At 38.3% G+C, this 14,310-nt stretch overlaps 1 protein-coding gene across 3 annotated transcripts in view; it reads right to left on the bottom strand.

Annotated features, from left to right (window-relative positions):
- gripap1 (GRIP1 associated protein 1) overlaps positions 1-14,310 on the bottom strand; it is a 134,854-nt gene that overhangs the window by 61,485 nt on the left and 59,059 nt on the right. Inside the window, exons 10-15 of one of the 3 annotated variants that reach the window (XM_080733370.1) lie at positions 12,491-12,538; positions 8,628-8,659; positions 7,113-7,160; positions 6,084-6,183; positions 1,981-2,058; positions 210-302 (exon numbers count right to left, since the gene is read on the bottom strand). In XM_080733370.1, coding sequence (XP_080589496.1) covers positions 210-302; positions 1,981-2,058; positions 6,084-6,183; positions 7,113-7,160; positions 8,628-8,659; positions 12,491-12,538 — 399 coding nt within the window. The remainder of the gene's footprint in view (positions 1-209; positions 303-1,980; positions 2,059-6,083; positions 6,184-7,112; positions 7,161-8,627; positions 8,660-12,490; positions 12,539-14,310) is intronic. The other 2 variants (XM_080733371.1, XM_080733372.1) reach the window with 2 other exon arrangements.

Here is a 14,310-nt window from a genome sequence, read left to right on the forward strand (position 1 = left end):
TATGGTGTTACTGGCTATATTATGGTTCTAGATAAGGGTTCTAGATATGATGTTACCTGTTCTAGAGCTGCTAGGTTAGGTTATGGTTCTAGATAAGGGTTCTAGATATGATGTTACCTGTTCTAGAGCTGCTGGTTCTAGATAAGGGTTCTAGATATGATGTTACCTGTTCTAGAGCTGCTAGGTTAGGGTTCTAGATATGATGTTACCTGTTCTAGAGCTGCTAGGTTTGTCCTTAAAGCATCGTTCTCTTGCAGGATGTTGTCCACCTGTTCCTGACTCACTGCGCTCTGATTGGCTACCTGCAGTGTCAATCATCACCGCAGGCAGGACACAGAGCGACACACACAGGAGAGAGAGACACACAGAGAAACAGACACACAGGAGAGAGAGATAGGAGAAACAGACACACAGGAGAGAGAGACACACAAGCAACAATAAGGCATTAAGAGATTAAGAGAGAGAGACAAAGAGAAAGAAGGAAGCACAAAAATGTAAAACATGAAAAGGAAATGTAAACCAGGAGGGGAAACAGAGGTAAAAGAAAAACGTCAAACAGAACAGAAATAGAACAGCAAAAAGGAAGAGAGCATAGGAGAAAGCGGCAGGTTTCGCATATATTAACAGATATTTGTTTTGTCAAAAATCCATCCTCACTCTCTCTCGCTATTAAACTCATTGAGTTCTCTGTATTCATTCTCTATCTCTCCTATGCCTCTCTTCCAGGCCTATACCTTCACTTCTATTTTCAATCATCCCTCTGTCCACTCCTCTCTTTTCTCTCCATCATCTAGTCCTCCCTCTCTCTCTCCCTCTCTCTCTCTCTCCCCTCTACATCCTTCTCTTCACCCGTCCATCATTTAACCCATTAAGACCTGGAATTATTTTACACTTTAGCTATTGAAAAATAGCAGCAATTCAAATCTCTGCTCCTGGGTGGTCCCTGGAACAACATATTTAGAGATGGGCGTCCGCGGCCAAATAAATACATGTCATTTTGGGGGTCCTTGACATGAAAGAATTTGAGAACCACTGAGTTTTAGAAGAAGGATTTAGAAGACATGTATAAAATGGGGTCAAAAATATTCAAAGTATCACAAAATGAATTTTCACAAAAATAGCAGATATACAAGCTCGCAGCAGGTATATCTGCTATTTTTCAATAGTTAAAGCACAAAACAATGGTTAAAGTGATAATGCGTTCCAATGGGTTAACTCATCCCCCCATCCTCTCCTCCATCCTGATTGACAGCTCCTCTCTCTCTCTATACTTCCTAATCCCCTCTTTTCCTCATTAACAGGTAATTAACCTGTCCTGCTGCTCTCTGACATCACATCAACACCCATCTGTCTGCAATTAAAAAATACATTTTATAATCACATCAAAACCCATCTGTCTGCAATTATAAAATACATTTTTATAATCACTTCATGCACCGTTATGAGACTGTTACCTGGTTCTTAAGAGACAGAGTGTGTGTGTGTGTGTGTGTGTGTGTGTGTGTGTGTGTGTGTGTGTGTGTGTGTGTGTGTGCGTGTGTGCGCTCGTGCACGTGTGTGTGTAGGCCTGTCACAATTATTAAATAATCGTCTAATCGCAATTATTTTGTCATAATTGTTTCCATGTTGAAAATTGTATCATATATTTTCAAACATTTTCCAAAATAGTGAAAATAGCAGATCTACAAGCTCACAACCCGTCACAACACGTTGTGAGCTGTGTATATTTAGGTTATGTGTCATATCTGCCATGTGCAACTTCAAAGCCTAAAAGCCAAGCAGAAATGTAATTGTCAACGACACAAACATAATTATTTGAGTGACAATTCATCGTCATGTAAAATGTCATAATTGTGACAGCCCTCTTATCTGTGTGTGTGTGTGTGTGTGTGTGTGTGTGTGTGTGTGTGTGTGTGTGTGTGTGTGTGTGTGTGTGTGCGTGTGCGTGTGCGTGCGTGCGTGCGTGTGTGTGCATGTTACCTGGTCTCTCATAGTGTGCAGTTCCAGTTCATGTTCAGTGTGTTTGCTCTGCATCTGTTCCTTCAGCTCAGCTACAGTCTAAACAATGAAAACAAATAAAAGAAAACAATGCTTTTGTCTTCCTGAATAAATGATCTGCTGGTAAAAATGACTCGTGTTTTGGGTCAAAAACCTCTTCATCTGACATCCTAACATCTCTAAAGTATTGTTTATACTACCAAGCCCCAGAGACACTGGAGGGAGCAAATAATGACATCACTGTAGAAAACAAAAACGAGCACTCTGTCTGTATATCAAGGGTCTTCAACAGGGGGTCCGGGAGGTCCTCAGAGTTACAGGGGGTCCTCCAAATCTGTGTGTGTGAACTTTCTTTCTCCTTTTTTATATTAACCACTTGAACCCTTGTGTCCTTATTATGAGAACTTTAGCCAAAAATAGCTGATCTACAAGCTGGGGGTTCCAGCTTGTAGATCGGCTATTTTTTTTTGGCAAAGAGCTTTGGTGTAGACTGTAGAGGGGGAAAAGAGCAGACCAAGTACAGATTGAAAGGTCAACTTTTTAATAAGTATTGACGGTTCAAGTGGTTAAATATCCGAAAACACAAATTGACATGAATCCAAAAATACACTGATCATTGTGCCGTCAAATGATGAAACTCTATGGAATCTATGGAATATATCTATTTTTAATACCTCTAAAATGACAAATTAAACATTGGCCAAACTACTCAAATATGAGAGGCAGAAATTGTGAAAATAGCAGATCAACATGCTCACAACGCCTCGCGTTGAGCATGTTTTTTTTCACAATAGAATCATGTTATACAAAATGTATTGCCTCAACTCTTAGTGCTCGTATAGGGTGTGGGGGTCCCCAGTTAAAATATGATTATTTTGGGGATCGCAGCCTCAAAAGGTTGAGAACCACTGCTATAGCGTCCCTATTCTGGGGCCGAACATTCGGACGAAATAAAAAAAAATAGCAGAGCTTGTAGATCGGGCTATTTTTAACGAAGAGAATTCGTGGTTGAGGGAAATGCTACATGCTCTAGTGCGGAGCCCTGTGGGACTCCCGGGTCAACCATGTACATCATACTGTATATATATGTACTGTACGTGTAGGGTTTAAGTGGTTAAAGTGTGATGTACATAATGAATGAGCTGTGTTTAAATCCTCTGTAGACCCAGCTGTCTTGTCCACACATGTGACTGCAGTGTCATGAGTTGACGTCGGGCAGCGTTGATTTTGTCGACTAAACTATGACGAAAAATGTTTGTAGTTTTTTTCACTGACGAAAACGAAATAAAAACTTAATAGAAACTAAGCTGTGATGACTAAAACTAAGACTAAATATATTGACAATTTCGTCAACAAAGTAAAACTAGATAACAGATTTTTCATCTGTATCTACCATCCACTTTGAATGGAAAAATATCTGGAGAAAGAGATTTTTTTATCTGTTATCTGGCCCAGTGGGAATGGGCCTTAAAACGCTAGGGAGGGACTAGTGGAGAAGAGTCATTTTATGTTTGGTTGCTCTCTGAAAATAGCCGATCTACAAGCTCACAACGCGTCGCGCTGCGACGTGTTGTGAGCTTGTAGATCTGCTATTTTCAGCACACAACCAAGTGTAAAATCTGTCATTACGAGGCCTGCCAAAATACATTTCAGTTGACTAAATCTACTGTAGATTTAGTCGCCTAAAATCTTATGATATTTAGTCTACTAAAATTAGACTAAAACTAAAACTTTTCAGGTGACTAAATTATGACTAAAACGAAATGAAATTTTATTCAAAAGACTATGACTAAAACTAAATCAAAATTTGCTGTCAAAAACAACACTGACGTCGGGTGACATCACATTACCATACGAGAATTTCATGTCCCGATTATTGGGACCAAAATAATAGCGATTTATTCGTGATATTACACCCCAGAAGCTAAATTTGAGTTACAAATGTTCGCTTAAAAAAATACATAGATTTGCACAAATTTTCACGACTTTTCAAAAATCTACAAGCTCGCAGCACGGCAACGAGTATATACAATAATTAAGGCCCCTTCACCTTGGGCCCTAGTAACTCAGTCCCACTTTCCCCCCCTAGTGACGTCCCTGAATGTCTCATCAACGGCTCAGAGCACCTGCTGCACTGAGTGAATGTAATGCTGTTGTACACAACATGACAGCCAGGTAAACAAACGGTAGCCAGATAAGTCGACCTCTTTCAAAGTCGACCCAGACTCTTTTCCCAACGGGTCTGTGGCTAAAATTAGCCACATATTTGACTAAAATCAAATCTGTGCTTCTGGGGGTCCCTGGAACAAAAAGGTTAGCAATAGGGGTCCATCCGTGGAACAAACTATTTTGAGATGGGGGTCCACGGCCAAAAATACATTTTGGGGGTCCTTAACCACTGATAGGCACATTCTACAAATGTCTTCTAAATCATAACAATTTTCTGAAAAAAACTTATGTGGCCATCAGTGTTTCTCAAACTTTGTCATGTGAAGGACCCCCAGAATGATATGTATTTGGCTACGGACTAGAGGTCTTCACGGGGGCCCCGACCCCGAAATTACCCGAGGACCCGAGAGACCCGTACCGGGTTCGGTCAGTGTTTTATCATAATCACTCGGATCCGGGTTGGAAACGGTCGCATTTCCCTCGGAACACTTCGGACACGGGACTGTAATCATCATGTGTATAACCCGAGAGGAACCGATAGGACCCGTACTGTGTGTGTGACGTGTGTGTACTTTATGCTTTTTATGCAAACTATAAAGCAAGCAATCAATCAATGTGTGTGTGTGCGCTGGCGTGCGCTGCAGCTGCGCTATGATCAGGATACGGAACGGACTGGAGTTGTGTTTAACGTGAGTGCTGTGCTGTGTTTAGGCTGACCTAGGATCAGATTCAGGTCCGTTATTAGCCGCGAGGCAGCGACATGAAGAATGGCTGTAACTGTGAGATGATAATGCTGGTCTAAGATCAGATTTACAGCGGGGAAAAAAGAGCTTGGTGCGTAATGCATGCGTGTGCGTGACTGATGCGTAGCAGCTTCTCCTGCACTCGCCTACAAGTTAAACCATGACAAACAAACCGAAAATGACTTACCTCTGTTGATAGAAAATAGTCTAAAAGTATTCCTTTATCTCTTGCATTTGTTTCGATGTTAATAATAGATTCCTTGGCAGCCTTCTTCTGCCTGTCAATCAGTTAAACAGCGCACGCCGCACAGCTGCCGTGAGTTAGGGATCTCGGTACATGAAAGGGGATTTTAATAATGATTTAATGTTCGGGTCTCTCGGAACCTCGGAAATAAAAGGATTTCGGGACAACATGTCACGGGTTTCGGTCTGTAAAAAAAGAAAGAAAGTCGGAACGGGTCGGAATCGGACAAGACCGTTACGGGGCTACTCGGGTTTGGTTTTGTAAGTTGATTATTATTTCGGAACCGGTCGGAATCGGTCGAAATTTGACGGTACTTTTCGATTTCGGTTCGCTTTTTTGGACCCGTGAAGACCTCTACTACGGACCCCCATCACAAAATATTTTGTTCCAGGGACCCCCAGAAGCAAATATTTGATTTTTGTCTATTCTGCATCTAGCTAAAGGCCTCAGACCCGTTGGGAAACGAGTTTGGGGTCGACTTTGAAAGAGGTCGACTTTTCTGGCATTCAAACAAACACACCACGTAATTTACAACTAAATCACCTCGAACTCGTCTCCGTGATTAATCATCCTGTCAGGTGAGTTATTTGTCAACAACAACAACATGCAGAGCCGATATTATTCCTTTCATAACCCTCGTAAAAAAAAGGTGAGCGACGCTGTAAATAATGCAGATCTACAAGCACATGGAACCAATTGGTTCTCCAGACCCTTAAAAAGCCTTGTCATGTTTTATGAGGTCCATCCTGATTGGATGTCATGTTAATTTGGTGTACTGGCTGATCATGTAAATTAGGTCTAAACTGATTGGTTTTCAGGGTTACTTGGGTCCAATTCGATTGGCTGTCGTGTGAATTAGGTCTAACGTTGATTGGCTGTCGTGTGAATGAGGTCTAACCTGATTGGCTGTCGTGTGAATGAGGTCTAACCTGATTGGCTGTCAGGAGGTCAGACTGTAGTTTCTGGATGCGGATGTGTAGAGACTTCACCTCCTCCTCCTTCCTCTGGTTGATCTCATCTATCTTAGTCCTGCAGGACAGACAGACACACAGACACACACACACACACACACACACACACACACACACAGACAGACAGACAACACAAGCACTATGTTAATTCAACCGCCAATGTATCATCTCCAATCATCATCTTCTTGACACGTCACATACACAACATCTCCACACAGAGCTGCACATGAGTGTTAAAGGAGTAGTTCCCCCCTAAAATGCCATGGAGACTTGAGTTCAATAATATGTTTTTTGTATTCATCGCATTCCTAAGACAACATTCTTTGTATCAATGGGGTTACATTTATTGTAATCAAATGATTGTCTGAGGAATGCAACAAAAAAACATTTTTTTTTAAATATATATTAGTTGTCAAGATAATAAATGACCCCTCTCACCCACTCCATAGGGAGTTCCATTTACTTCCCTCTGGTAGACGCTATAGAGGAGCTAAGGAAAACCGGAGCCGTAATATCTTTAAAAACTCATTAATTCCAAATGCCATTAAGGCATTGAATGATGCCATGTCTCGTTGATCTGCCTGTTCTTTTACAGCATATGCCACTGCTGTCCTTCTTGTTGCCTTTAAAAATGTTTTGTGTAAGTGTGTGTTGCTGCTGTTGTTGTGTTGTTTAATGTTGTTTGTATACGAGACAAAACACAAATCTCGACACTGTGGACAATAAATGAAACTAACTACGGTAACAAACTAACTATTATTGAACTCAAGTCTCTATGGCGTGAATAATCAATAGAAAAAGAAAAAAAATCATTTTGGGGGTGAACTACTACTTTAAGCACTCCAGTGTAAACTGCCTGAACTAACCTGGCAGGCTACAGTAAGTATCATTTATTTATACACTGATGACTTGATGTAAAACAACTCTAATGATTTTAAGTGAAACATAATCAGAGGAACAGCATTACATAAAGGACAGATTATTGACCTGCTGTCGTTGTAGAGAGCCTCCTTCTCGCCCTGGAGACGCAGAAAACTGTGGAACAGAACGACAGATAGGGCTGTCACAATTATTACATAATAATCGTCTAATCGCGATTATTTGACGTAATCGTGATTATTTTTCATAATTGTCATAATCGTTTCCATGTTGAGAAATGATCATACAGATTCAAAAAGTAGTGGAAATAGAAGATCACAACGCATCGCATCGCGATGCGTTGTGAGCTTGTAGATCGACTATTTCCACTATAAATGTATAAAGAATAAAGTTATTAAATATTCCTTTGCATATTTAGGACATTTGTCATATCTATCCTTCAAAGTAGGGATGTCCCCATACCACTTTTTTGCTGACCAAGTACAAGTATGAGTACTTAATTTGAGTACTTGCCGATACCGAATACCGATACTTTAAGTTACGTTTCTGTACAAGTGCTTAAAGGGGTTATGCCAGCTTAAGGGTTACTGTCACCTTAAGAAATTATATCAAAACAAGTTAATATTTTTATGATGTCATTGTGGGAATGCGCAATAAACCAATCAAATTAATTTACTGTACATACTGTACTGGTAAGCTGTTGCTCGGGTTGAGGGGCAGACTCTCCCCCTCACCCCCAGCAGTCACTAAAAACAAGGAAGTAACTCTACACGAATGTATTTTATATCTAAATCTGTGGATATTAAAATTATATGTCCAGACAAATGTGGTTGTTACATCAACATTGTTCATGTGCATATGTTTGTTTATGCTTATGTGTTAGGAAAAAAAAACGCTAAATCACCGAGAGTTGTTATTGTCGCCTCCCTAGTGGGGATGGTGGAAAGACTGGTGATGCGACTAATGATGCGAGGTTAGTCACAGACACACGTCGCGTGCAGTTTCGAAGTGTATTCAGAGAGACCACGTGACCCACAGTCACCCACCGTTTACTACTATGACTTAAGGTGACAGTAACCCTTAAGCTGGCATAACCCCTTTAAATAGTGTGTGGCGCTCCAAAATAAAATGCTTTAAATAATTATGTTGTCATGCCTAGTGAGTGAGTGAAGGTGAAAACTTCATTAGTTGAACTAACACGCACAAAACTGTGTCTTAGGACTTTTCATACCAACATATTTATGAAACAAAATGGTATCTGGCGCTGCCGTGACTCCGTGAGCAATATCGGACGAGTACGAGTACAGCAAAATAGGCCGGTATCGGGGCGAGTACCGATCCCAACTTCAAAGCCAAACAGAAATGTAATTTTTATTCATATGCTCTGGTGTTCAGCGACATCGTTAATCGCAATTATTTGAGACAATTAATCGTCAGGTAAAATGTCATAATCTATAACCTATGTACACATATAGCATCTGATAGAAAACTGTAGAACAGAGCAGAATGGATAAATATAATATCTGATAGAATAATTCACTTTTAAAATGTATCTTTAGTGTTTATCATGCTACCAACCGACCAATTGCATACTGGTTTGTCTGTCATGTGACAGGTACTCACCTTTCCTGCTTTCTCTTCAGTTTGTCTGACAGCTAGAGGAGACACACACACACACACACGCGCACGCACGCACGCACACACACACGCACACACACACACGCACGCACACGCGTGTGCGCACACACACACACACACACACACACACACGCACAATTAATGCATCTGATGTGTCCTGACTTTTTACCAAAATGCCAGCAGGCAGATATTTTAATTGATAGCTTAAGCCCTATTTTCAACAAAGGTTTGAAAAGGGCTTAAATGGGACTTTTATTTACTTGTTCATTGTATAATTGGTTAATAATTTAGTTTGTTTGTTTTTCCACATATTGTAGTTTTATATAATACTTACCCTTTTCAGCTCTCAAAAAAGTTGAGTTTATTTGTAGTTATTTGTTTGTAAGTTAATGTGGAAAAAAGTAGGGGACCAAGCCCAGAGCCTTGGGGAACCCCGGGTCAATGAAATATTTAGGGTTAAAGGTTAACTTCATTTATCAATAGATTTTTTTTTCCAAAGATAATTTTTGACTTGAGAGCATGGGAAGGTCCTTGCAAAAAGTTTAAAGTCTCCACTTTCAGAAAAGAAGAAAAAATAAATCTATAAACTGTTCCAAAAATAGTGGGTCAATCTAACCAAGTGATACGATGAAATTCTACTGTCATATGAAATGGATAAAAACCTTCAATGATGTGACCTGCATTCACTTGGTCACATCCTTTTATATGAAATGTAATAAGTAAAAGGCTAAACATGTTCAATGACATGACCTGCATTCACTTTTATACAAAAATAAATTAAAAGACATGACTAAACATGTCCAATGATATGACATGACCTGCATTCGTTGGGTCATTATTCTTTTGATATGAAATGAGAAACTAGAAGGCTAAGATGTTCAGTGTTTGATATGAAATGAGAAACTAGAAGGCTAAGATGTTCAGTGTTTGATATGAAATGAGAAACTAAGGCTAAGATGTTCAGTGTTTGATATGAAATGAGAAACTAAGGCTAAGATGTTCAGTGTTTGATATGAAATGAGAAACTAGAAGGTTAAGATGTTCAGTGTTTGATATGAAATGAGAAACTAGAAGGTTAAGATGTTCAGAGTTTGATATGAAATGAGAAACTAGAAGGTTAAGATGTTCAGTGTTTGATATGAAATGAGAAACTAGAAAAAGATGTTCAGTGTTTGTTATGAAATGAGAAACTAGAATAAGATGTTCAGTGTTTGTTATGAAATGAGAAACTAGAAGGCTAAGATGTTCAGTGTTTGTTATGAAATGAGAAACTAAGGCTAAGATGTTCAGTTTGTTATGAAATGATTAACTAGAAGGTTAAGATGTTCAGTGTTTGTTATGAAATGAGAAACTAAGGCTAAGATGTTCAGTGTTTGATATGAAATGAGAAACTAAGGTTAAGATGTTCAGTGTTTGATATGAAATGAGAAACTAGAAGGTTAAGATGTTCAGTGTTTGATATGAAATGAGAAACTAGAAGGTTAAGATGTTCAGTGTTTGATATGAAATGAGAAACTAGAATAAGATGTTCAGTGTTTGTTATGAAATGAGAAACTAGAAGTCTAAGATGTTCAGTGTTTGTTATGAAATGAGAAACTAGAATAATATGTTCAGTGTTTGTTATGAAATGAGAAACTAGAATAAGATGTTCAGTGTTTGATATGAAATGAGAAACTAAGGCTAAGATGTTCAGTGTTTGTTATGAAATGAGAAACTAAGGCTAAGATGTTCAGTGTTTGTTATGAAATGAGAAACTAAGGCTAAGATGTTCAGTGTTTGATATGAAATGAGAAACTAGAAGGTTAAGATGTTCAGTGTTTGATATGAAATGAGAAACTAGAAGGTTAAGATGTTCAGTGTTTGATATGAAATGAGAAACTAGAAGGTTAAGATGTTCAGTGTTTGATATGAAATGAGAAACTAGAAGGTTAAGATGTTCAGTGTTTGATATGAAATGAGAAACTAGAAGGCTAAGATGTTCAGTGTTTGATATGAAATGAGAAACTAGAAGACTAAGATGTTCAGTGTTTGATATGAAATGAGAAACTAAGGCTAAGATGTTCAGTGTTTGATATGAAATGAGAAACTAGAAGGCTAAGATGTTCAGTGTTTGATATGAAATGAGAAACTAGAAGGCTAAGATGTTCAGTGTTTGATATGAAATGAGAAACTAGAAGTCTAAGATGTTCAGTGTTTGATATGAAATGAGAAACTAAGACTAAGATGTTCAGTGTTTGATATGAAATGAGAAACTAAGGCTAAGATGTTCAGTGTTTGATATGAAATTAGAAACTAGAAGGTTAAGATGTTCAGTGTTTGTTATGAAATGAGAAACTAAGGCTAAGATGTTCAGTGTTTGTTATGAAATGAGAAACTAAGGCTAAGATGTTCAGTGTTTGTTATGAAATGAGAAACTAAGGCTAAGATGTTCAGTGTTTGTTATGAAATGAGAAACTAAGGCTAAGATGTTCAGTGTTTGATATGAAATGAGAAACTAGAAGGTTAAGATGTTCAGTGTTTGATATGAAATGAGAAACTAGAAGGTTAAGATGTTCAGTGTTTGATATGAAATGAGAAACTAGAAGGTTAAGATGTTTAGTGTTTGATATGAAATGAGAAACTAGAAGGTTAAGATGTTCAGTGTTTGATATGAAATGAGAAACTAGAAGGCTAAGATGTTCAGTGTTTGATATGAAATGAGAAACTAGAAGACTAAGATGTTCAGTGTTTGATATGAAATGAGAAACTAAGGCTAAGATGTTCAGTGTTTGATATGAAATGAGAAACTAGAAGGCTAAGATGTTCAGTGTTTGATATGAAATGAGAAACTAGAAGGCTAAGATGTTCAGTGTTTGATATGAAATGAGAAACTAGAAGTCTAAGATGTTCAGTGTTTGATATGAAATGAGAAACTAAGACTAAGATGTTCAGTGTTTGATATGAAATGAGAAACTAAGGCTAAGATGTTCAGTGTTTGATATGAAATTAGAAACTAGAAGGTTAAGATGTTCAGTGTTTGATATGAAATGAGAAACTAAGACTAAGATGTTCAGTGTTTGATATGAAATGAGAAACTAAGGCTAAGATGTTCAGTGTTTGATATGAAATTAGAAACTAGAAGGCTAAGATGTTCAGAGTTTGATATGAAATGAGAAACTAGAAGGCTAAGATGTTCAGTGTTTGATATGAAATGAGAAACTAAGACTAAGATGTTCAGAGTTTGATATGAAATGAGAAACTAAGACTAAGATGTTCAGTGTTTGATATGAAATGAGAAACTAAGACTAAGATGTTCAGTGTTTGATATGAAATGAGAAACTAAGGCTAAGATGTTCAGTGTTTGATATGAAATGAGAAACTAAGGCTAAGATGTTCAGAGTTTGATATGAAATGAGAAACTAAGGCTAAGATGTTCAGTGTTTGATATGAAATGAGAAACTAGAAGGCTAAGATGTTCAGTGTTTGATATGAAATGAGAAACTAAGGCTAAGATGTTCAGAGTTTGATATGAAATGAGAAACTAAGGCTAAGATGTTCAGTGTTTGATATGAAATGAGAAACTAGAAGGCTAAGATGTTCAGTGTTTGATATGAAATGAGAAACTAGAAGGTTAAGATGTTCAGTGTTTGATATGAAATGAGAAACTAAGGCTAAGATGTTCAGAGTTTGATATGAAATGAGAAACTAAGGCTAAGATGTTCAGTGTTTGATATGAAATGAGAAACTAGAAGGCTAAGATGTTCAGTGTTTGATATGAAATGAGAAACTAGAAGGTTAAGATGTTCAGTGTTTGTGTGAGCGGCGTTCATTTGGTCAGGTTGTTGTTAATGAAGTTAAATTAGTTTTACCTTGGTCACCTCCTCCTGCAGTTTACTGATCTCTGTCTGTTTGGACGTCTGGAGAACACGAGACACACCAGAGAGAGACATTTAGACGCTGCGTGCATGCGTGTGCGTTCGCGTGTGCGTGCGTGCGTGTGCGTGCGTGTGCGTGCGTGCGTGTGCGTGCGTGCATGTGTGCGCTAGGGGTGGGCGATATGGTGATAATTATCGTTGAGACGATACAATGTCTCCACGATATGTCTTCTCAGAGGTATCGTATATATCGTGATACAATTGAGGGAGCCTTATAAAAAATCCTGTTTAATCGTTAATACAGAAATCATTGCAGAATTCAATTAAACCTGCATTTTGGTCTAAATCATCAGTTCTCAAACTTTAAAATGTCAAGGTCTCCACTTAACTCTGACAGTACACAAATGAAACCAAATTTGTATACTGTCAAGAGTTGAGTTACATACTTGTAAAGTTCAATTTAGACCTCCCAAAAGGAACCCAGAGAGTCTAGTTTTGTAACTTGAAAAATAACAATTAAAAACAACGCGAAAAAGAATCGTGATAAAATCGTGTATCGTGATACAGCTTGTGAAAATATTGTGATATTGTATTTTTCCATATTGCCCACCCCTAGTGTGCGCGTGTGTGCGTGCGTGCTAGGGCATTAACGAAAAAGTCGACAAGTCGACTCAGTCGACTTCATTACACAAGTCGACTCCCACCAAAGAAAGTCGAAAGTCGAAGTTGAAAAAAAAGAAAAAACTTTCTATTGTTGCGAGGCATTGTGAGCATGTAGATCGGCTATTTTCACAATTTCTGCCTCTAATATTTGACAATATGGCCAATGTTTAATTTGTCATTTAGGGGTATTGTCTGTAGAGGTATTAAAAAAGTCCTTCAATTGTCACTTTAGAAATGTGCAGATACCCTCTATACACTTAAACTTTATGTTGGTTTGTTTACAGTTGAGTGAGAAAACAATGTTTCACATTAAGTTAATCATCTGGGGGACCCCCCAAAATAATTGGGGGGGTCGTGTGATGTGATGATGTCATCAAACGATAAAGTCGACTTCAACTCAACTTTTTACTGAGTCGTTAATGCCCTAGTGCGTGCAGTGCGTGCTCACCTCTATGTTGTGTAACTGTGTGTCTGTGTGTGTACGACTGTACGTGCATGCATATATGTTTCCGTCCCTGAAATTTGTGGACAAATATGGGACATTAAACCAGTCTAATTGGTCAAACAAATGTTCAGGTGAAGCATGTACTGTATGTGTTGGTCATAAAGTGAATGTTAAGTCAATGTGGGTTTGTTTTGTTTTCTGTTTCACTGTCTGCTGACGTGGCTGCGTCCTCCTGTTGTGTGTGCGCTTGGGTGGGCGCTTGCATGTTTGTTTACAAATGTTTACGAATAACTAATAAAGCCTTTTAGAGCTAAGATTACATTTACTAAATAAGTAGCTTTGGGTTAGGGTTATCATTGAAGGGTTAGTTTTACAGGAGTTAAGGCTCATTCCCACCGGACGCGATAACGATATGTCGCCGTTCACGTCAATTATGACGGCTTCATCGTTGTGGTGTGGACGCTGCAATCCACTACAACTGAAAACTATATTTATCTTTATCTTTATCATTATCTTCATCGTTATCACGCCCAGTGGGAAAGGGCCTTTAGGCTTATTTTTAGGTTTAGTTTAGGGTTAGGGGTTAGGATTAAAACTTTTAACACATTTAATTACATTACATTAAATTTGAAATTCAATTTCCCTGGGGGAATTTTTGACAGCTGCTGAAAGTTGGGGTCCCATTAACTTTACTATAAAGGAGAAA

Source organism: Nannobrachium achirus (assembly GCF_963921795.1).
Source record: "Nannobrachium achirus genome assembly, chromosome: 9".
NCBI classification, from domain to species: domain Eukaryota; kingdom Metazoa; phylum Chordata; class Actinopteri; order Myctophiformes; family Myctophidae; genus Nannobrachium; species Nannobrachium achirus.